Raw genomic sequence first — 25,368 nt, forward strand, 5'->3', positions numbered from 1 at the left:
CCACTTTGATAAATTATGAAAAGTCGGGTTGGACATCTGAGAGTTGTGATAATATTAATGGCTACCAAAAAAAATTTAATTTTAACTACCAAATCGTATTATACTTTTTTTTAATAAGATTTCTGTCTTTTTTGATCGAAGATTTTGTAATTTATTTACAAATAACGTTAAGAAATTGAGTTTTATCAAGAAATCCGTTTCAACTTCGCCTGTAAGAGACCCCAGAACCGGACGACTCGGCTAAGTCAACGAACTGTGTTTACAGTTCTAAGCGTGACCTAACCTAATAGTGAGATGAAAACCGGAAAAATATTTAAAAAAATGAGCGTGAAAACGTATTTCGGTTCAGTTAGATTTGTAATAAGGAATACTTTCAAAAAATACCTTGAATTTTGTTAAACAACGTTTTTATTTCTTCCGTTTGATGAACCGCGGGACTCGAATGTATCACTTTTTCCTCAAAAAGGTGTGGTTACGAATCGCGCCGCTAGGTAGCAGTACTTGGTAGTACTAGGTAGCGTACAAAAACTTGATAATATACATAAATAATAAGATTTAGATGAAAATGTACTACAACTTGTTTTAGTAAATGCTCTTATATAAATGAAAGTACTGAATGTGAAATAATTTTTGTAATTCCCAAAATTTATTTATTTTTTACTTTTTAATTCGTTAAAACAAAGGCGACAAATATTTGCTACATAAAACAGAAATAAATTCGATCGGTAAAGTTTTTATTCTTCAATTAGTATTATTTTTTGGAAGTTTATATATATATGATTAAACCGTATATGTAATGTTACGGTGAGTCTACGAAGGCTGTTGGACGAAGTCTGAATGAATGTAGTGCATAGCCGGGTAAACCGTCAGAAGCCGAGAGTACATCCGAAAGGAGCTGTGTGAACTGATCGAAAAACCTTTAAATTTTAGAGTCCTTCATAAATAAATTTTTAATAAGACGCAATGAAACTGAGTCTGAACAATTAGAACTATTTTAACTGATTGATGGAGAAATTAAAAAAAGTTCATTTAATGATAATCTAAAAAGTGTGTCCACGGATACGATAAAAATCGAGGGTTACACTTAAAGTAATAAGTTCAATAATGCATCACGGATCTTCGATTCGTGAAGGTCATTATACTAGTTTTATTAAAAAATAAAAAATACGGTATGAAGTGAATGATATGACTATCTACAAAATAAATTGTCCATGAAATTCAGTGCGTTGGTTCTAAGGCGATAAATTTTAATAATAAATCCCTAAGATAACAATCGTAGTGCATAAAATAAAAGAATAACCTAAGAAAACGCAGTGATATCCAAAAATATTAGATTGAAATTTTAAACCGTACGGCAAGAGTCTCACAGATAACAAAATGATGAAATATACAGGTGTAATAGAGGGGACAAGATTAGGCACTCATTTGGGATAAGTCAATCGCAAAGTAAAACACGCTGCAGTTCATGCTAAAAGGAAAATATGAATGGAATAACGTAGCCTCTATGGTAACCAGAATAATGCAAATCAAGGAGAGAGATGCTAGGGAACGGGATGGGGACTGATACTGTAGATACGGAAATTCAAGGGCAGCCCTACTAATGAGAGGGCGGTTCGCCGAGATGGGCCGCTTTCGAAGAGTGACCGGGGACCCCTTGAGTTAAGCGGAAAAATGAAAAAAAAAAGGAGAACCGGTTTGAGGCGTGGTACAAAGAAAAGACTGAGTCCCAACCTACTGGGTGAGCGACCCCCACAGGATCTGGCGATTCCGTACCCCGTGGGTTCCCGATACACAATGCATAACTACTGGACCATCCTTAATGGTCTTGGGGAAAAAGAAAAGATAACAAAATGATATCAAAAAAGGTAAGACACTACATTTCTATTATCAAAATTTGTTAATTTAGAATTGTTTTCGAAAGAAAATAATGTTAAATATATATAATAATGTTACGTTCAACTTGTACCATCGGATGCTGCTACTAGCGAGAGCTAGGGCTCTCCGGCAAAGCTGTGATCATACGATGGTCATACCATGTCCTACCGCAAAGAGTGGTCATTATGATATAGTGACCTTCTATTCATTCAGCGCCAGAATCTGACCCAGAGTGGTCGTGTTGTACATTCAGTTTGGATGAACGCTTATTTTAGTTTTACTTATATGTTAATAAGTTAAATTATATGTGTTACATTATATGTTAAATGTTCAGTTATGCGTTATCTAAATGTCAAGACGACCAGATATTAATTAACCATTCAAGAAGCATCAAGGCGTTATTTCAATTCATCACCTATGCGTCTACAGTTCATACTCGCTCTAAAACCTACCGCAAAGGTTTTATGGTCCTCCACATCGCAACAGATCTAACTAATAGACAATAGATAATAAACAATGTTTAAGCGTTACATATAATAAGCAAAAAATAGAAAAATTTGTTACAAAACTCTTAGCGGCCCGATTTCTTTTATTAAACAATGAATAATTATAAGAATTGTATTATTTCTGTAAATGTGATTTTTTTTTATCATAACACATTCAGAACGTCAAAGAAACTACGCTTAATTGTATTTTTATATATAAAAAATATGGTAATTAACGAAGTAAGAATAGGTAAATAAATAATCAATACATCTGTTCTAAAAAAAAGATCAGAATATGAAAGAAGTAATAAAAAAATGCATTTACTTGATTTTTTCTCTATTTATATCCTTTAGTAATAATATTGTGTAAAAACATACATTCATTGAAAAAACCAAATTTTCATCACGTTGAAAAGTTAAAAAGTTGAAATAACGTTGAATACTTAAAATAAAGACAATACAAGTCGTAGTGAAATATAAGATGAAAATTACATTCAAAACACATATGTAATTGAAGGAAAGCTGTTGAACAACTAATAATTCAACAAGCAATAAATATAAATGCTTCTTTTTTTTTTTGTCTTCAGTCATTTGACTGGTTTGATGCAGTTCTCCAAGATTCCCTATCTAGTGCTAGTCGTTTCATTTCAGTATACCCTCTACATCCTACATCCCTAACAATTTGTTTTACATATTCCAAACGTGGCCTGCCTACACAATTTTTCCCTTCTACTTGTCCTTCCAATATTAAAGCGACTATTCCAGGATGCCTTAGTATGTGGCCTATAAGTCTGTCTCTTCTTTTAACTATATTTTTCCAAATGCTTCTTTCTTCATCTATTTGCCGCAATACCTCTTCATTTGTCGCTTTATCCACCCGTCTGATTTTTAACATTCTCCTGTAGCACCGCATTTCAAAAGCTTCTAATCTTTTCTTCTCAGATACTCCGATTGCCCAAGTTTCACTTCCATATAAAGCGACACTCCAAACATACACTTTCAAAAAACTTTTCCTGACGTTTAAATTAATTTTTGATGTAAACAAATTATATTTCTTACTGAAGGCTCGTTTCGCTTGTGCTATTCGGCATTTTATATCGCTCCTGCTTCGTCCATCTTTAGTAATTCTACTTCCCGAATAACAAAATACTTCTACCTCCATAATCTTTTCTCCTCCTATTTTCACATTCAGTGGTCCATCTTTGTTATTTCTACTACATTTCATTACTTTTGTTTTGTTCTTGTTTATTTTCACGCGATAGTTCTTGCGTAGGACTTCATCTATGCCGTTCATTGTTTCTTCTAAATCCTTTTTACTCTCGGCTAGAATTACTATATCATCGGCAAATCGTAGCGTCTTTATCTTTTCACCTTGTACTGTTACTCCGAATCTAAATCGTTCTTTAACATCATTAACTGCTAGTTCCATGTAATGATTAAAAAGTAACGAAGACAGGAAACACCCTTGTCGGACTCCCTTTCTTATTACGGCTTCTTTCTTATGTTCTTCAATTGTTACTGTTGCTGTTTGGTTCCTGTACATGTTAGCAATTGCTCTTCTATCTCTGTATTTGAACCCTAATTTTTTTAAAATGCTGAACATTTTATTCTGGTCTACGTTATTGAATGCCTTTTCTAGGTCTATAAACGCCAAGTATGTTGGTTTGTTTTTCTTTAATCTTCCTTCTACTATTAATATAAGGCCTAAAATTGCTTCCCTTGTCCGTATACTTTTCCTGAAGCGAAATTGGTCTTCTCCTAACACTTCCTCCACTCTCCTCTCGATTCTTCTGTATACAGTTCCAGTTAAGATTTTTGATGCATGACTAGTTAAACTAATTGTTCTGTGTTCTTCACATTTATCTGCCCCTGCTTTCTTTGGTACCATGACTATTAACACTTTTTAAGTCTGACGGAAATTCCCCTTTTTCATAAATATTACACACCAGTTTGTATAATCTATCAATCGCTTCCTCACCTGCACTGCGCAGTAATTCTACAGGTATTTCGTCTATTGCAGGAGCCTTTCTGCCATTTAAATCTTTTAATGCTCTCTTAAATTCAGATCTCAGTATTGTTTCTCTCATTTCATCCTCCTCAACTTCCTCTTCTTCCTCTATAACACCATTTTCTAATTCATTTCCTCCGTATAACTCTTCAATATATTCCACTCATCTATCGACTTTACCTTTCGTATTATATATCGGTGTACCATCTTTGTTTAACACGTTATTAGATTTTAATTTATGTACCCCAAAATTTTCCTTAACTTTCCTGTATGCTCCGTCTATTTTACCAATGTTCATTTCTGAACATTTCCAATGTTCACTTCTGAACACTTTTCTTTAATCCACTCTTCTTTCGCCGGTTTGCACTTCCTGTTTATAGCATTTCTTAATTGCCGATAGTTCCTTTTACTTTCTTCATCACTAGCATTCTTATATTTTCTACGTTCATCCATCAGCTGCAATATATCATCTGAAACCCAAGGTTTTCTACCGGTTCTCTTTATTCCGCCTAAGTTTGCTTCTGCTGATTTAAGAATTTCCTTTTTAACATTCTCCCATTCTTCTTCTACATTTTCTACCTTATCTTTTTTACTCAGACCTCTTGCGATGTCCTCCTCAAAAATCTTCTTTACCTCCTCTTCCTCAAGCTTCTCTAAATTCCACCGATTCATCTGACACCTTTTCTTCAGGTTTTTAAACCCCAATCTACATTTCATTATCACCAAATTACGGTCGCTATCAATGTCTGCTCCAGGGTAAGTTTTGCAGTCAACGAGTTGATTTCTAAATCTTTGCTTAACCATGATATAATCTATCTGATACCTTGCAGTATCGCCTGGCTTTTTCCAAGTGTATATTCTTCTATTATGATTTTTAAATTGGGTGTTGGCAATTACTAAATTATACTTCGTGCAAAACTCTATAAGTCGGTCCCCTCTTTCATTCCTTTTGTCCCGCCCGTATTCACCCACTATATTTCCTTCCTTGCCTTTTCCAACGCTTGCATTCCAATCTCCAACTATTATTAAATTTTCATCTTCTTTTACGTGTTTAATTGCTTTATCAATCTCTTCGTATACACACTCTACCTCATCATCATCATGGGCGCTTGTAGGCATATAGACGTTAACAATCGTTGTCGGTTTAGGTTTTGATTTTATCCTTATTACAATGACTCTATCGCTTCTGCGTCTTGAAATACTCCACTCTCCTCCCTATCTTCTTGTTCATCACGAAACCTACTCCTGCCTGCCCATTATTTGACGCTGAGTTAATTACTCTAAAGTCCCCTGTCCAAAAGTCGCCTTCCTCTTCCCACCGAACCTTATTAATTCCTACTATATTCACATTTTACTTTCTTTTTTTTTTTTATTTCTTTTTTTTTTTTTACTTATATAAATGGTAATAGATGATAAATTTGTGACAGCAAATTTAAATTGTCGAATTTAACCAAAATTGTGGTAATGACTCTATACTACCCCTGCTAATTATATGAGTTTGTTTAATAAGTGAAATCGGGCCGATAAGAGTTTTCTAACAGATTTTTATGTTTTTTTGCTTATTATATGGAACGCTTAAACATTGTTTATTATCTATTATTGTATATCTATTGTCTATTACATATATTTAAAGAAAATTCTAAATTAATAACAGATTTTTGATAATAGAAATGTAGTCTCTCACCTTTTTTGATATCAGTATCATTTTGTTATCTGTGAGACTTACCATACGGTGTATAATTTCATTGTAATTTTTTTGGATATATATTTTCTTAGCAAAGTTAGAAAAATGGATTTTTTTTTCTTATAGGCGACTTAAAAAAATACATAGTTGATTGGTATGTAGTTTAATGTGAATTCATGTACTGAATTTTTTGCATGTCTTCATTCTTTTCAGTTTTTATAAATTATTTTTATATATATTTTGTTGAACATGTGATTGTGAGTCTGTTTGTGTGAAGTGGTTTTTCTAAAATTGCTTTTACTTAATGTTTTGTTCCTACTTAAACGTTCAATTACTTATTACATCTACATCATGAAGTGCTGTTTTGCAGTATGATTCATAATGAACCAATCTATCGTTGTTTATTGTGTTATTTTTTAATTTTTGTAACTTGTCACATTAATTCAGTGTTAGTGTTCTTTTAAATAAAAAGGGGTCAAAAATTGCATTTTTTTTATGTGAAATAAATTACATAAATATTTTTGTATCGTTTTGTTTGTTTATTTATTGAAAATCAATGTTCTTGGAATGGAACAATAAAAATACGCAAGAAGTAAGGAAATCCTGATCTCCATGGAGTAGTGGCATCTTGGTCTTTCATTGGGTGATCCTGGGTTCGAATCCTGGTCAGGCATGACTCTAAAAAATTCATTTCCGTATTCACACAAGCTTCAAAGCTTCTATAGTGAATTAATAAATTAATTCATCAACCAAAAAAAAAAAAGTTATGGGCTATTTTGATTTTTTTGACTGGTATAAATTTACTCCAGAGAGTTCTCTGGAAGTAGAGGGTTAAGAAGAGATGAAAGGGATGTAAAAATGATTTTTTTGACAAATAGCTGTTGATCTTAACAAACATGTTTTTTTGTAGTTAATTTTTTTTTTACTTTGTATAATAATAATAAAAAAATAACTGAATTATAGTGTTTAATTTTTTCCTTTTTTTAATCACACTTCCACTGAAAATTGTTACTTTTATGCTGGTGTTTTGGAACTAACTTGCAAGAAAAACTTTAGAGAAATCATTTCTATAGTTTTCTTTTCCTTCAGATTGCTTGAGTTAGAAAATCGATACAAGAAATTGATTTTTTTTTTATTAATTAGACTATTGTGGTTTAATAAGAAAAAATTTATTGGACCGTTTTCTTTTCTTCTAATTCAGTAAGAATTAAGTTTGTGATAAAGGTAATTGCTTTTATTCCTATTTTAGTACTAGATCATGGATACCGGTGTTCTTTGGTGGTTGTGTTTCAATTAACCTCATGTCTCAGGAATGGTTGGCCTGAGTTTTTTCAAGATTACACATTTACCCATACAGTTACATTACACTGATAAATCCCTAATAACTGTAATTATTGATGCAGCTATTAATAAAAATAATAAAGAATAAAAAAAGTCTGTGGTTTAAAAAAAAAGATTAAATGCCATAGCATAAAGTTTTATTTAAGAGGAAATTATTTATTTCAAATTCATTAAAATTATTTAAATTTATTTATAATTAAAAATCATTATGATATAAAAATGTATGTAATAATTCTCCCTTCATGAATCATGAGACCTTGGCGATGGTGAGGGGGCTTGAGTGCTTTGTGATATAGACTAGCAGACCGAAGGGGCAACCATATTGGAGTGGTATCTGTTGACAGCCAGACTAAGGAATGATTCCTGAAAGAGGACAGCAGCTCTTTTAGTAGTTGTTAAGGGCGTAGATCAGGAGGACTTGAATGGCCATATTAACTTCCTTCAAACCTCTGAGTACTGCTCAGCTGAAAGCAATGAAAAACTATAGCTGTTTTTCTTTTCCAAGAAAATGTACCTCTCTGCATTTTCATGTAACAAAGATGAAGTTATCTTCCTTGGTAAAATATTTCGGAAGTAAACTAGTCCCCTGTTCAGATCTCCGGGTGGGAACTATGAAGGAAGGGGTTACCAGAAAATTAAAAAATAACATTCTACCAGTCGAAGCGTGGAATGTTAGAAGTCTAAACAAGGTTGATAGGTTAGAAAATTTAAAGAGGGAAATGGATAGGTTAAATGTAGATGTAGGAATTAGTCAGGTTCAGTGAGAAGGGAGAAATACTTTTGGTCAGGTGATTTTAGAATAATTAACTCAGCAACAAATAAAGGGCAGGCAGGAGTAGGTTTCATAATGAACAAGAAGAAAGGGAAGAGAATAGAGTATTTCAAAAATCTTCGCGATAGAATCATTGTAATCAGGATAAAATCAAAAACTAAGCCAACAATGATTGTTAACGTCTGTATGCCTACAAGTGCCCATGATGATGAGATAGAGTGTGTGTATGTGAAGAAAGTGATGAACCAGTTAAATACATAAAAGGGAATGAACATTTAATAATAGTTAGAGGATTGGAATCCAAGCATCGGAAAAGGCAAGTAAGGAAATATTGTGAATGAGTACAGGCCAGCCAAAAGGAATAAAAGAGAGGACTGACTTATTGAGGTTTGCACAAAGTATAATTTAATAATTGCTAACACCTTGTTTAAAAAACATAATAGGAGAATATACACGTGGAAAAAGCCAGGTGATACTTCAAGGTATCAGATAGATTATATCATAGTTAAGCAAAGATTTCAAAAATCAACTTGTAAACTGCAAAGCATATTCAGGGGGCAGTGATTGATGGCGACCATCATTTAGTGATAATGGATTGTAGATTGGGGTGATCAACTGAAGAAAAGGTGTCAAATAAATTGGTGGAACTTAGAAAAGCTTGAGGAAGAGGAAGTAAAGTAAATTTTTAAGGAGGACATCGCAAGAGGTCTGAATAAAAAAGATGAGGTAGAAATTATAGGAGAAAAATGGGATAATTTTAAAATGGAAACTCTTAAATCAGCAGATGCAAACGTAGGCAGAACAAAGAGAACTGGTAGAAATCCTTAGATATCAGAGTATATATTGCAGCTGATGGATGTACTTAGAAAATATAAGAATGCAAGTGATGAAGAAAGTAAAAGGAACTATTAAGAAATGCTATAAACAGGAAGTGAAAATTAACAAAAGAAGAGTGGATTAAAGAAAAGTGTTCAGAAGTGGAAAGAGAAATGATCATTAGTAAAATAAACGGAGAATACAGGAAAGTTACGGAGAATTTTGTAGTACATAAATTAAAATCTAATAGTGTGTTATAAAAAGATGGTACACCAATCTATAATACGAAAGAAAAGGTCGATAGGTGGGTGCAATATATTGAAGAGTTATGCAGAGGAAATGAATTAGAAACTGGTATTATAGAGGAAGTTGAAGAGGATGAAAATGGAGATACAATACTGAGATCTGAATTTATTAAATTCAGATAGATAGAGCATAAAAGATTTGAATGGCAGAAAGGCTCCTGGGATATACGGAATACTTGCAGAATTACTGCGCAGTGCAGGTGAGGAAGCAGTAGATAGATTATACAAACTGATGTGTAATATTTACGAAAAAGGGGAAGTTCCATCAGACTTCAAAAACAGTGTTATTGTCATGATACCAAAGAAAGTAGGAGTCGATAAATGTGAAGAATACAGAATAACTGCTCACGTATCAAAACTTTTAACTAGAATTATGTACAGAAGAATTGAGAGGAGAGTGGAAGAAGTGTTAGGAGATCAATTTTGGTTTCAGTAAAAATATAGGGACAAAGGAAGCAATTTTAGCAGTCTGATTAATATTAGAAGGAATATTTAAAAAAAACAAACCAACATACATGGCATTTGTAGACTTAGAAAAGACATTTAATAACATAGACTGGAATAAAACATTCAACAGTTTAAAAATATTTAGGGTTTAAATGTAGAGACAGAAGGACAATTCCTAACATTTACAAGAACCAAACCACAAAGTAGTAATCAAAAGAGCATAAGAAATAAGCAGTAATAAAAAAGGAATTCAGACAAGGATGTTCCCTATCCCTATTAATCCTTACATAGAACTAGCAGTTAATGATGTTAAAGAACAATTTAGATCGGGAGTAACAGTGAAGAGATAAAGGTGCTACGATTTGCTGATGATACAGTAATTCTAACTGAGAGTAAAAAAGATGTAGAAGAAACAGTGAATGGCATAGATAAAGTCCTGTGCAAGAATTACCACATGAAAATGAATAAAAATGAAACAAAAGTAATGAAATGTAGTAGAAATAAAGTAGCTGGACCACTGAATATAAAAATAGGATGAGAAGAGACTATGAAGGTAGAAGAATTTTCTTATTTGGGAAGTAGAATTACTGAAGAGGGACGAAGAAAGAATGATATATAATGCTGAGTAGCACTGGCGAAACACGCTTTCAGTCAGAATTATAATTTGCTTACATCAAAAATATGATTTAAATGTCAGGAAAACAAACATTTTTGAAAGTATATATTTGGCATGTAATTTTATATGGAAGCGAAACTTGGACATCAGAGTATCAGAAGAAAAAATTAGAAACTTTTGAAATGCAGTGCTATAGGAGAATGTTGTATATCAGGTGGATGGATACAGTGACAAATGATGAGTTGTTGTGGCAAATTGATGAAGAAAGAAGAATTTGGAAAAATATAGGTAAAAAAAGAGACTTACAGGTTACATCTTAAGGCTTCCTGAAATAGTCGCTTTGATATTGGAGGGACAGGTAGATGGGAAAAATTGTGCAGGCAGGCAACATTTGGAATATGTAAAACAAATTGTTTGGGATGTAGGATGTAGGGGGTAAATAACTGGCAGTCGATAGGGAATATTGGAGATCTGCATCAAACCAATCAAATGACTGAAGACGAAAAAAAAGTAATTATTTTTATTAAACTAAATTTTACTTTTTTAATTATTTAAAAAATTCCAACAATACCAATGTAAGTTTGCATTCGCGCATGAAGTAGCTGTGAAGAATCAGTCGTTGGTTTTTTTTAATTTTTTAACAATTAAATATGTTCAGTCTGTTCCCTCCAAATTTTGAATAGATTTGTGGAACGTCTATAATTGATTTGAAAGAGAAAAAGCCCAACTGCAAATAACTCTGTATTCTGTTTTATTTGACTATCACCCTGTAACAGCTACTGATGGATGATAATGATAAATTAATTTCTTTTGTAGCGTATGAGAATATACCATGCCTGACCGGAACATGAACCCAAAATCTGAGAAAAGGCAAAAAAACAGAGAGAAAGGCAGAGCTTTACTTCTCTGCCATGGCTGTTTATTAACTAATCCAGAAAAAAAAACTATTTTACAGCATGGCAGATATTTAGTTTATGTAGTTTTAAGTTCATTGACATTAAAATCTGGAAGAATTGTATTAAATCTTTCTGGAATCAATTATTTATTGAACTTAATAGCATTAAAATCTAGAAGAAATTATAAAGCTTGATAATCTAAATTTAAATATACAAATAATTTAGAAACTCATTTATTTTTTATTTTAAAAGTATGAAATTTCATTTCTTTTAGTAAAATATCGCTGAAGTATTGATTTCTGATCTAAAGCAATATTTATTTATTGATTTCATCAGTTGTGCAGCAATAAATTAACAGCTTACTGTGGAAGACAACAGATTCAATCATTCAGTAGAAAATTAATGATGTGAATTATTTTCAAGCAGCTGTTTTTGTTTTTTGTTAGGAGCACCCAATTTCAGCAACTCAAGTTCTGTTTCAGAAATTTAGTTGGGAAGTTATTTTAGGCATCATTCATTTGAGATGTGATGATAAAATTAAAAAAAAGTTGACCGATATGTTTCTAAATTTTGGAATAGAAAAATTAATGGCACAATGTAAATGTTTATTAATTTTTTTTTTTTTGATGACATCGTTACATAAGCTTGAAGCTTGTGCATTGGATATGGAAATGGAATTTTGTAGTGTACGATAAATGCCTGACCAGGATTTGATACCAGGACCTCCAGATGAAAGGCCGAGACACTACCACTCCGTCATGGAGATCGGAAGAGTTGCCATTTAAATGGGAACTATTTAGAAAAATATTAAAAGTTTTTATATAATATTACAATACAATATAATATTTGGTGACATGAAATTAAGTCAAAACATTTTTTACACACGATAGCATTATATAAACTTAATATCATAATAGATTCTTTAAGGAGAGAGACAAAAATCCTCACAAATTGATTCAAAAGCAGTCGTAGTCCTATATAAGCATTAATTTCTCTTTCATTCAATCGCACCAAATTTCGGTTTTCAGATTTCAACGGAAATATACATTTTGACCATCCCTGAATCCATTTTGACTATTTCCGGCATGACATCTGCTCGTACTACATGTGTATGTATCTCGCATAACTCAAAAACAAAATATATATGTATGAATTTGGATTCAAACTGATGTGTCCATGGTTATGGATATGACACATTCTCACTTACACCACGTAATTACTTGAGTGACATGAAACAAAACTAATATAAAATGCTGATGTGGACACCACAATGCAATTGTGTAACTGTCCACTTCATGATATTTAATAGGTGTACAAGGAAGTCATGTCATGTCCACATCAGATTTTTTTAAAAATATCAAATTAATATTTTTTTTTACTGAAACAAAACTTTGTTTTTTCTCTGGATTATTGATAGTACATTTTTAAATATTTTCAAAATTCTTTTTTGAAGAAACTTTATACATCTCATGGTATTCATTTTTTTTTATTACTATTAGAAATTTCATCTTGTAAATTGTTTTAAATTCACATAATTTTCTGTAATTGTATTGAATATATAATGTTAAATTTCAGAATTTAATGATTAATCTGTAATGCACTTTTTTTGTAAGCACAATTAAAAATGCTAGTCTCAAAAAATTTTTGTTCACTGACAAAATATAAAATCAGCCTCTCAGACCATCAATATTTATTGTGATTTTTATTATTTTTTGTTATAGATTTTGATATTATAAAAAAATAACAGTTGAGTCATCTAATCTTTGGCGATATAAAATTAAGTCAAATTTTTTAGACACAGTATCATTATATAAACTTAATATCATAATAGATTCTTTAAGGAGAGAGACAAAAATCATCATGAATTGATTCAAAAGCAGTCATAGTCCTATATAAGCATTAATTTCTCTTTCATTCACAGTTATATAATTTGATTATTTATGATATTTTGTCAAACAATGGTCAGTTTTCTTTTTTTTATATCTATCATCGTTGAATAATGATAAACATTAAAGTATCACTGAAAGTATTGATTTTCAACGTAAAGTAATATTTATTCATTGATTTTATGCAAAATTGTGCAGCAATAAATTGCTTACTGTGAAAGACATAACAGATTCAACGATTTAGTAGAAAATTAATTCTACTGAATTAATTTTCAGTAGATCATAGTTGTCTTAGCACAACTAATGTGCTAACATATAGTTTTTCCACTTATAATTTAGAAGATTAGCCCAGTGATCTTCTTTTAATCTACAAACTTGTCAATCCTATAACTTTATCTAAATTATTGCCTGAAAGCTCGTGTTCAGTTTGTATAGAATTACCTTCTAATCTATTATTATCTATTTCAAGTAAATAAATAAATAATTTATTCTGATCAGTATATAATATTAAATTTTATAAACCATATTAGGAAAAGTTAGATGTGCTACCCCGTGAATAAAAAGAATGAAATGCTTCGATATCTGCTTGGATGGATTAAAGTCGCATTAAAAAACATACAATTTATTATAAAATAAAAAATTGTTGTGATTTTCCATATTATAATTATTTTAAATATATAGAAACAAAATTATGTTAAGGTATACATGAAGATAAGATACTAAGTATAGAAAATAACTATACTTAGGTAAAACTTAATGAAATTTGTTTGAGCATATGTATATACACACACACACATTAAATAGAAATGCAAAAAATTAAGGGGTTTTACAATTTTTTAATTAGTTTAATTTAAAAATTCATAGACAGATTAATGTTGTTTTCGTAAAAGAAAAATCATTTAATTGTATTTTAAATAAACTGGTAGGAAGGTTGTTTAAATAGATTGGTAACAGAAACGTAATAAAGTCCTTTCTCATAAGCTTATTTTTTTCCTGAGTTATGCAGAAAAAATCATTAAATTTAAAGCTATCCTAAAAAAATTATTTTTCCAATATTTTGAGGATTGGAAGTAATCAATTTAAGTGTGTCATGTTTCTAGGAGAGACTACTTTGCAGGGGTCTGTACTGTTGTATAAGAATAAGTAAATACTTTTGGATAAATATTTTAATTTTTGTTATCTTTTTTTATCACGCTTAATATATGTGTTTATTTTTTATTTGTTGTTTAGGATTTTCAAGGCAAGTTGTGGGAAGAACATTTGTCACTACATTAACTATTGGAATTATATTTGGCTTTACGTTCGCTTATGTTTTGCTCTCTACAGCTATGTATGATTCTAACACAGTCGGATATCATCCTTCTAGGTGAGTTCTTATATGTAATTTAAAATTCATTTTAAATATTCAGATATAATCTATGAAGTAAAGTAACAAACTGAAGTATGCAAAAATTAAAGAAAGAACTTGCATATTTGTGTCAAATACTTTTTTCCTCTGCAATAGTCACCCTGATTTTGTAATGAAATCTCTGTACTATGCTTTATTCAAAAAGAGATTGCAATACGGTATAATTATATTGGGTTTGCTTATTACAGTGTTATGCATCCCTTGATCGTGGGACAAAAATATATGATCAGGAAAATCTGTAAGAAACCTTGTATTGCTTATTCTTTACTGATTTTTCGGCAGTGGGACTTACTACCCTTGAGATACCTATATTTTTACAAGGTCTTAGAAATATTTTTTATTAAAAGTGGACAAAATCAAAAAAATTACTGTTGGCGAGTACACAACCTACAATCACTCAGGAACATCAAATCACCAAGACCAAGTAAAGAAATATTTTGTAGGTTTTACCTTTACATAGCTCCTCGACTTTACAATACTATACCTGATGAAATAAAGAACTTTACTTATACAAAATCTAAATCTAGTAATTAACAATGGCTTTTAAGAGAAGATAATGTTGAATGTTTATTTCTTTAAGCTGACATGATGTGTCTTCTGTATACAGACATATATTCTTCTTTTTTATCTACAAACATTTGAACAAATAAAATAAATGAAATTTATGTTAGTATTTTGGAGCGTTAAAGTACATAAAACTTCTTTTATTGTTATAAAATTCTGATAGTATCAAGGTTTATTAGCATAGATCAGATGTTAATAATTACTGTAAATAATGAGTATGAGTATTATATGTACTTTAGTTATAGGCAGCACAGTGCCTTTATGTTATATTATTTAATTTTTTTTTCATTTAATGCAATTAAAATAATGTGATGATAACTCCTGTACAGGTTTTTTCTAATTTCTCTTTCAACTCTAAAAGAAACTGTAAAAACAAACGATGTTAGAATTAGACATATTAGAAAATTTTTAAGTACAATTAACAATTAAGTTGATATTAGAATTTTTTTGTATGAAAATAAAATGTAGCTATGAAATTATGTAAAAAAGAGGAGAGGAGAAATAATGAATAAAATAATTAAACTAATGAACTGAATTTAAATATGAAGGTTTTGAAAACAGTTATTATAAAACTCACTTGTTCTGACACAAAGTACAATCAAGATACTAGTAATTGATTGTACCGAGCAGAATAGTTCAATCTGTTTATTTATAATTTTACAGATTGGCAGTGGTTAGCACCAAAAAAAATATTAGCCGATTCAGCTAAACAAAAAATATTATTGTACTTGTCTCTGGGTAACTTTTAAATGAGTGTATACAGGTTTGCTTCTTTGAAGAATGGAGCACAAACATATAAGGACATACCCTGGAGTAAAAATACATATTTACTATAAATCTCTTAAAACATTTTTATCAATTTGATGATCAGCAGAGCAAAAATTATCCAAAACTCAGGTTATTACTATTTAGTAAATTTATATTTTCTGTCGATTAGAGATGTTATATAATATCTGATTCCCAATTATAGTAGCAAGATTTGGCAGCAAGAAACTTTTTTTTGACTTAAGAAAAATCCACAATTTTCTTTTTAAAATGATCAAGGTGAATTTTCTTGATAACCTACTAGCAACCCACTGCGTTGTTCTAGTGGTAAACTTATCATCCCAAATCAGCTGATTTCAAAGTCAAGAGTTCCTAAGGTTCAAATCGTAGTAAAGCCAGTTACTTTTATTCAGATTTGAACACTAGATCGAGGATACCGGTGTTCTTTGGCGGTTGGGTTTCAATTAACCACACATCTCAGGAACAGTCGATCTGAGACTGTACAAGACTTCAATTCATTTACATTCATACATATCATCCTCTGTAGTAATTGCTTACAGCGGTTCCAGAGACTAAACAGAAAAAGAAAGATAACACATTAGATTATAATCGATGTAAAAAAATAAAATTATCAACTACATTTTTCCACTACATTTATAATTTTATTTCTACCAGTATACGACTTTCTAAACTACATTCTTACATGTAAAACTACATTTAAAAAATTTTTATAAATAATTAAGTATAGTTAACTGTTATAGGTCAGCTAAATTAAGGCATTAATTTACTGTATTATATGAAATCTGACTGAAAAAAATATGTCATTGATCTATATTTTTAGTATTTTTTAGAAATCTGGGAAAAAATCAAAGATGGGAGTCAAAATTTAGAATTTAGATGTTTATTAAAACCAAAACATAACAAAATTTGGTAGATTTTAACTGGGTATTAGACAAAACAAGATTTTCTATATTACAAAATAAAAGAATTAAATATTTTATAAAAATAATAAATTATGATTTTATTCAATAAGTAACAGGTCGAATGATTTCATTATACTGCTAAACTGATTTAGGTAGTAAACCTAAATTTTTTTCTGTTTTTGTCAATTTATCTTTAGATTAACAAAATATAAAATAACTTTTGAGTACTTGTCATTGAAGCCATTTGATTTTGATAACATTGTTTAAAGGGTCGGTGAGGTATGGTCAGATAATATTGTGGGAAAATACCGAACATAAAAAAACACCAAATTAGTTTATATAAATAAATTTATATTCTGCTTTATAATAAAAAAATTTATGATAATAAATGTTTATAATAAATAAATTTACATTCTGCTGCTACAATTCCATTCACTTATAAAAGAAGATAGATGATTTTATTAATATGTAAACTTTATAAAATTACTGATTTTAAAAAAACAGTTCATAACCAGTTGGGATAATTATCGTAAGTTGCTCAGCAGAGTCGCGTATTGGGTTGTTATAATTTTAATGTGTTTATATGTTAAGGCATTTAGAAATGAGACATCATCATGATCCGCATACGGCTGATGAAGCAGAGAGAGGAGAAGAAGATAGTGAAGATGGAGAAAATGGAGGTGTATATGGAGAAGTAGGCACCCATGCAGCTGATGATGAATTCCATAAAGGTAATTTGTAGCATTCAAATTTACGGACTATTTTTTCAATAATTTTTCTATATTTGCACAACGTACAACACATTTTTTTATTTATCAGTTATTTGAATTGTCTGATGATGTTCTATATTAAATGTAAATCAAAAAATTTAGAGACAAGATAGTGATTTAATCAGTCGTTATGTTGAATGAGATCATTCCTGTTGTAACATTTTGAGGCACATACATCACAAAAACACTACCACTGACATAGCTTATAAAAATACACTGATTTTTACATTACAACAGCATTATTGTTGCTCCACTTTGCCATGAATTAGCTAGATTTAGACCCCTGAAACTTTTACCAATTCCCCAAAATAAAACGTAGAAGGATGGTTTTAATACCGTTTATGAGATCTAGTGTCTCATAGAAAGTGCTTAAACATATGTTTAAAGAACAGTTCTTTTTCAGATATTCTAATAGAGTTGGGAAGCAACAATTACAGTATATCATTGCATAAGACTTTAAAGTAATATCAAAATTTTTCAATCAGGTGCATTTTTTTGAAGCCAGTTTCCAAAGTTGTTTTATTACACCATATTATTTCAAAAAATTCTCATAAGTGAATGATTACTGACAGGAAATATTAGCAAACAAATGAGTCATTTTTGTTACAGAATATAATGTTTTAATATTTTTTCTCAACTCTCCATTTTTGTGGGGAAAAAAATGTGATTACTTATCACTTAATCGTGTATTTTTTAAAAATTAGTGTGAGTTATTACCTGTCGTACAGCCTTTTACATCACAAAGTAAAAGCAAGTTGAGATAACAGACAAGTAAAATGATTTTTTATAGCGATTGTAATTATTATTTTAGGAAATTATTTTATTATCTCTTATCTTTATGTACATAAACTTGAATTGGCTTTTTATTTTTAAATTATTGATTTTAAAATATTTCTTGCAGAATAGAATAATTGCTGATAAAATACAACTAAATATTTTTTGTTAGAAAAATAATAAAGTTTCGTACAGATTAACTAAAATATACAAACTGTATCTAATCACATTCCCTCTATCCAATTACAATATCCTCTTAGAAAGATAATTGTAATAGAAACGTCTCTTACGTTTTTTTAACTTGGATTTTTTTTTTTAGTATTATTTAGTTAATTTGAAAAGTTCTTGTTCTGCCATTGAGATGGTGCAATATTTGTTCAGTATAGTCCTTTAGATAGCATGCTGCAAAGTTTCAGATGCATGCATTTAGTAACTTGTTTTTAGCAATCGAGTACAGCAAACAAGTTTTGAAATTTTCTCAAAAGTGGATAAATTAAAGTTTGAGCTGTTATAAAGTGCGTAGTTTTAAAAGGTTTAACTTTGACAGATACAGAAAGAGTTAATTCCAGTTTATTACCTTTGATTCTTTTCCTTCATTTGTGATTGTAAGAAAGTGGGCTGTGAAATTGTCACAAAAATCCACAATACCGTATTATTAAATGTTTGCTGAAGAAATTTACACGAGCTTGTTGAGATTGCAAACATCTCTATAAACCATATCCATTACATTTTACACAGTGTTTTGCATATCAAAAAAGTTTTCTACTTGATGAATACTGCGTTTGTTAACCTTTTTGGGACTAACATACTGTAAATCCTAATTCATGCTCATCGTGAACTAGGTATTGTAGTGACTAGATTATTTTATTAATGTTACTCATCCTTTAGTCATTCTCTATATAATTATCACTTCAAAATCGCTAGGAATGAATATTATTTTAATTCATTTAAAATTTAAAACTAATTTTTCTTTTAACAAATTTTAAAGCAATTTTTATTATAAGCAAACAAAATTAAGCCTTCTTTTAAACAAAACTAAGGACTTGTCAGTATTATATTTTGAAAAGGATAGAACGCATTTGATGAATTTTACTATCAATTTATCTAATAATTCTTGAATTTTAAAAAGACAGAAGCTGACTGGTTGATCTTTATTTTTCTCTGCCTGGTTAAGCATTGAAATCTCCATTTAATTGTTTAATATGGTTTTTGGGGATGTTATTTATGGTCAGGCCAAGTAGATCCCACAACTTTTTTGTTCCTTTACGGTCTTTTGGAGAGTTATTTTTATAAGTGGGTGCATGGGCATTTGTTTATTATAGTGTAGATTTTATTAGATGCTTTTAGGGTGAATGTTGAGATTCTCGGGGATTGTGACTTGAATTCTTGTATGAAGTTCATTATTTTGAGGCTGACTAAAAAGCCTGTTCCAAACTGTGAGACATATTTCATTATTCTTCCCAGGTACACCATTGTAGAGCCTATATTCTTGAGATTACATGGCGTCGTGGTCAGTGTTTCTTATTTCATGTAGACCCATGAAGAGAATTTTGTGTTGGTCCATTAGGCCAATTATTATTTTTGGTTTACCAGTCTGCATGAACGAGTTTATATTATAACTGTAGCTGGTTTGCTTCTGTCTGATTTTGGACTTTGTATTTTTCTTGTTCGTCTGTATTGTGTTAGGACATTTCAGTGCTTTTGATTGCATGTTATCTTCTAAGTGGTAGCCCACCGTATCTGAATGTTGCCTTCTCTGAACTCTGGTGTTGCTTGGTTCAGCCGGTTGAGTATTTCTTAAAAGATTTTAGATTTTTCACGGTTGACTGTCTAGGGGTCACCTGTGGTGGGACTAGTCTTAAGTTATAACTTTAGATGTGATCTAGTAAGGTGTTGATGATAAATGAAGCTGTGAAGTTTGTTTAGATTCAGTTCACTGGACAAATTTCTCCTATTTGTTCTATTTATATCCAGGTGCACCTCGTGGAGGATCAATCTGACTTTGTTAAAGTTGTTATTTTGGAAAAAAGTTATAAAGTAATCCTAAACATTACACCCGTAAAATGTGTTTTTTATTGTCAGTATTTAATTAATTTTTTTCAGATGAAGATATGACAGTAGCGAAAGAATTATATGAAAAAGTAAAAATCTTGTGTTGGATAATGACAACACCAAAGAATCATCAAAAGAAAGCAAGGCATGTAAAAGCAACTTGGGGTCATAGATGTAATATTTTATTGTTCATGAGTTCTACTAATGGTAAGCTGTGAAATTTCTTTATACATATTCAGTGAAATTTTTAAAACTTTAACGTTATAGATTTTGCAGCTTCTTTTAATTAAAATTCTTGCTGATGGTATATGATCCAGTTTATAAAATGAATTAAACAAACTTGAACTATTGTTCAAGTTTGTCAAAAACTAATCCAAAAATAAAATATAAAATTAATACTTTGGATCTTATACCTTGTTGGTTTACTCTGTTAAAAAAAATGCTTTTAGGACATTTATGAGCATATAATTACAATAAGCAAACAAAAAACCAGTTATTCTGAGATACATTAGGGAAAATAAATGCATATTTTCGTTATAAAGAATATGCCAGTAATAGAAATCATAGTTATTCAAATTATGTTTGAAAAAATATACATAATAAGAACAATATAATTATCATCTTGTGACCCTTAAACCACTGCCATCTCATCCATTTTTGTTGCAAGCCTTCTCTGTCACCTTGTAGTTTCTGATCTTGCCCTGATCTGTTAACTTAATCCTTTTTCTTTGTCGTGTCCTTTCTCCTTCGACTTATGGTTGCAATATAATTGTAAGATTCCACTTTCTCTTCTTAACCACATGCGGCAAAGAAAAGGAAACTGGGTCCTTTTCTTTGCCGCATAAATGTTCTTTCTTCTTTAATCCTGTACAACTTCCTCATTCCTCTCTTTATCCATTCATCTTACTTCATTCTTCTCCATATTCAAATCTCAAAAACCTCATATTATTAATGGGCACATGAAATTTTTCAACATGATAATTAGCTTAGGAAAATAATACGTAATAATCTATTATTATGTATTCATCTCAGATTCTTTTCGAATTGAAATGTCTATTATAAAATTAATTTTATTTATTTCAAAGTCCAGAAAGATAATATAATTCATTTTTGTCTGTTATTAGTTTATACATGTGTTATCTGCTAACGCATTCCAATTACTGATACCTTTTACAATTTCCATAATTTGTGTGGTCATAGCTGGGAATAGTTATGATATTGCTTTTGCTTGTGACAAATACAAGCTTACTTAAGTAATTTTATAATGATTTTGGATTTTGCAAGACGAACTGAAACTAAACCCGTTTCTAATCTCACATCGAGTTATACGATGTCGAGTTATGCGATCATTTTATTGTGCACATCATGATGCTATACAGTATAATTTCATTGTGGACTAGAATACAGAGGTACTCACATTTGATTTGATTCATAAAATTAGTTATGCACAATTGATAATGTGTTGCAGCAAGTGTTGTAAATGTCCACCTGAAGGCAGGTCTGAATCCTTCGCACCATATTATTTGACACCCTTCATAGGACATCAGGGCTAATGAAATTTATCTCTGCAGTAATGGCTCGCTCCAGGTCTTGTAAAGTATCTGGGTTTGCTCGATTGCACCTCCTTTCAACAAACCCCAGAGAAAGAAGTCTGGTGACGATAAGTCAGGGAATAAAGGGACCACAGACATTTTGAGATCACGCGATTACCAAATATTTCTTCAAAACTTCCATGGTGTTTTTGGATGTATGGCATTTTGCCTTGTCTAGTTGCAGGTTACAGTAACATTCATCAGGCTGGAGAAGAGCCAAAAATTGTATAATTATTTCCTGGTATGCCGGACTGTCAAGTGTTTCATAAAAAAAAATCACATACCAAACCTTCTGTGAGCGCAGCAGTTCACATAAGTTGTGTGAATTTTGTGTTGACCAGTACATGCTGTTTTGACTATTGATGTCAGCTAAGATGAAAGTACACCTTATCACAAAAAACACATTATCCAGTATGCCTATCCCATTACTTTCCACCTGGTTGATAAACCACTGGCAGTACCTTAATTTTTTTAACAGAATCTGGGGGTTTCAGTTCCTGTACGCAAAATATTCAGATGCATGTAGACCTAATTTCTTTGTGGCTTTTGTGCACTTTTGTATGATATTTTTGTCTGTGATGATTTACACAAATTCTTCATTAGAGACTGTTCAAGTAATGCATGTACCTCTTCCATTTGCCCTTCTCTCAATACTGAAGCATTCCTATTCGTCTTGTCAGCAGCATTCCTCAAAAGCGATTGATGATTTGCATTACTGTTGAGTTTGACACAAGTGCACCTGGAAATCTAACACAAAATTGTTCTTTAACGTAGTCATATGACTTGCTTCCGAAGTACATTTTGACAATAAACACCTGCTGTACTTTGAACGGCATGATTATTCACATGAACATGCCACACCACACCATACCACATGTTCTGTAACCACAAAGACCATATACTCTGTACACACAAAGACAATTATTGCATACTGCACACTGATGTCACCTACCAGTACATTAGTTAACTACGTAGCTAAAATCTAGGCAAGCATCAACTAACTTTCAGAAATTGCTAAAACATGGTTACTCAATGACAAATGGTGTGCATAATAAAATGTACTGTCTGTGCAGAACTGTGCAAAATGTGGTAATCAAATAGTACTAGTGAATGATGTGTTCTGATATAATAAACATCTAAAAATAATAAATAACAAACAAAAGTTTTAAAACATTGTGATTTCACAAGTTCATTATTTAAAAATATGTGTTTTGTATACCACAACTTAAAACGCAGAAAACTAATGTCAATCGTTAGTATTTTGGAAACTGTTACTGTTGTAACAGAATTTTCTATGCAGTAAGTTAAAAATGTCGAAACAGCCATTGTTAATTGGAGCTCTTAGCTATGCAAAGTTTGCTTCCACAGCATCGTGCCAAATAGTGTAAAATTTGGAGGGGACCCCAGTGAGATAGTTAAAATCAAGGAGGTGAAAATCAGCAGAAAAAAGTTTAATTATGGACGAATAAGTCAGGGTGAATGGGTGAATTGAATGAGAAACACGCACTTTTCCTTTGTCGGTACCAAATCAAGACACCAAGGTATTACCACACATTATCATTTAACTTGTTGACTTCAGCATCGCATTGATTAGTGACTGCAGGCATACGTACAGTTGTTTAAGTAAGTAAATTTTCATTTATCCGATTGTCAGTCACACATATAACTTTGTTGATCTGGAGATTGGTACTCACATTTGAACTATTGAAAGATTATAGCATGAAATCTGAAAGTGCCTCAGTTTAATAACTGGAGACACCATTTTGTGGGCTTATCGCTGAATTTATGTTAAAAATGAAATGTTCGAACCACAATGCTCATACTCAAAACATCTTCATTGCAATCTTGCAACTATTCTACTCTGAAATAGCTACTGCATAGCAGACCTCAGAAGAGTATTTTATCACCAGATATTAACATCTCATCAGACTGAATAATGGTAAATATAATTGTTTTATGTTTAAAATTGTTATAAATAATGAAAAAAATTGTAGTTTTATAATATAATTCAATCTGAAAAGAATTACAGGGTAAATACTAATAGACAGTTACAATAATTAAAATTATTCTGAAATTTATATTTAAATACATATTCAAATTTCTACCATTAAATAGATATATGCATTATTTCTTAATGGAGGGGTTTGTGTTACATTAATTTTTTGCTTCATGGTGTCTGTAATTTTTATTGCTGTACAGCATCTGAGATATGAGACACTAATCAGAGTTGATTTCTTTGAGAATAATGATGTTCACTGTTCAGTGACAGTATGAAGGTGTCGTTTATAAACTTGAACACTTCTGCATTTCAGTAGGTTTTGTATATTGTTATGCAATATTATGTTAGGGTTGATGAAGAAAATATCAGTATCATATTGTCTTCTTCACCAAACAGAATGATTGATTTAGATACCTAGTGAAGTGAGAGAAAGAAAAGAAGAAAAGAATGTATTTTATTTGGGATTAACATTAAAAAGGGGATTGTATAATAATTTGTTTAGTTTTAAATGTTGACTTGAAAAATAAAGGAAGTTCCAAATGAATAATGTTTTGTTATTATTCACTTTAAATTTATTACAACTAACTAGTGTAATTGATAAATATCTTTAATTTTCTTTAAATATCTAATTTTTTAATTGTTTCAATTCGATGTTTATTTTATTTTTGTTTTTAGATACAACATTGCCATCTATAGCACTACCGGTAGGTGAAGGCAGAAATAATTTATGGGCCAAAACTAAAGAAGCGTTCAAATATGTATATGATCATCATATGGATCAAGTTGATTGGATTCTAAAAGCAGATGATGATACGTAAGTTCATCGATCTTTAATGTTGAATTTCATATGCATTCATAAGTATGGATGTTATCAGTACAGAAAATAGTGAGTGTACGAAAAAGAATATTGTGGGTTTTAATTTGTTATATTATCTCTTGGATGAGGTGTATATTGCTGATTTAAGGCTCAAATATCAAAGTGCAAAAAGAACAGGTTTCATTCCAGGTAGGTTGATTCCCTATCTTTCCAGTTGATAACCCCATTAGCTAAGATATAGACTTTTATCATTCAAATACGAGGTGTGTGAGAAAAGTAATGAGACTTGACTTTTTACTTACCAAAGTTTTTATTTTTTTAGACAACAATATTATTCCCTTCAAAGTAGTTCCCTTGGGCAGCTATACACCGGCGGAGTCGTTGTTTCCACTCCTGGTAGCAGCGCTGGAAGGCTTCAACTGGTAGGACTTTTAACTGGTCGGTCACAGTTTTTTGAATGTTCTCCAGAGTTCCAAAATGATGTCCTTTTAAGACATGTTTCAATTTCGGTAAAAGGAAAAGGTCACAAGAACTCAAATCAGGTGAATCAAATCACGGTTAAGGAACCGTAGG

At 30.9% G+C, this 25,368-nt stretch overlaps 1 protein-coding gene across 2 annotated transcripts in view; it reads left to right on the top strand.

The window, feature by feature from the left end:
• Window positions 1-25,368, top strand: part of C1GalTA (Glycoprotein-N-acetylgalactosamine 3-beta-galactosyltransferase 1) — a 79,918-nt gene that overhangs the window by 38,048 nt on the left and 16,502 nt on the right. For both annotated transcript variants that reach the window (XM_075381464.1, XM_075381465.1), the window contains 4 exons: window positions 14,362-14,497; window positions 17,383-17,522; window positions 20,439-20,594; window positions 24,654-24,792. In XM_075381464.1, coding sequence (XP_075237579.1) covers window positions 14,362-14,497; window positions 17,383-17,522; window positions 20,439-20,594; window positions 24,654-24,792 — 571 coding nt within the window. The remainder of the gene's footprint in view (window positions 1-14,361; window positions 14,498-17,382; window positions 17,523-20,438; window positions 20,595-24,653; window positions 24,793-25,368) is intronic.

Source organism: Lycorma delicatula, chromosome 13 (genome assembly GCF_047948215.1).
Source record: "Lycorma delicatula isolate Av1 chromosome 13, ASM4794821v1, whole genome shotgun sequence".
In the NCBI taxonomy this organism is placed as follows: Eukaryota; Metazoa; Arthropoda; class Insecta; order Hemiptera; family Fulgoridae; genus Lycorma; species Lycorma delicatula.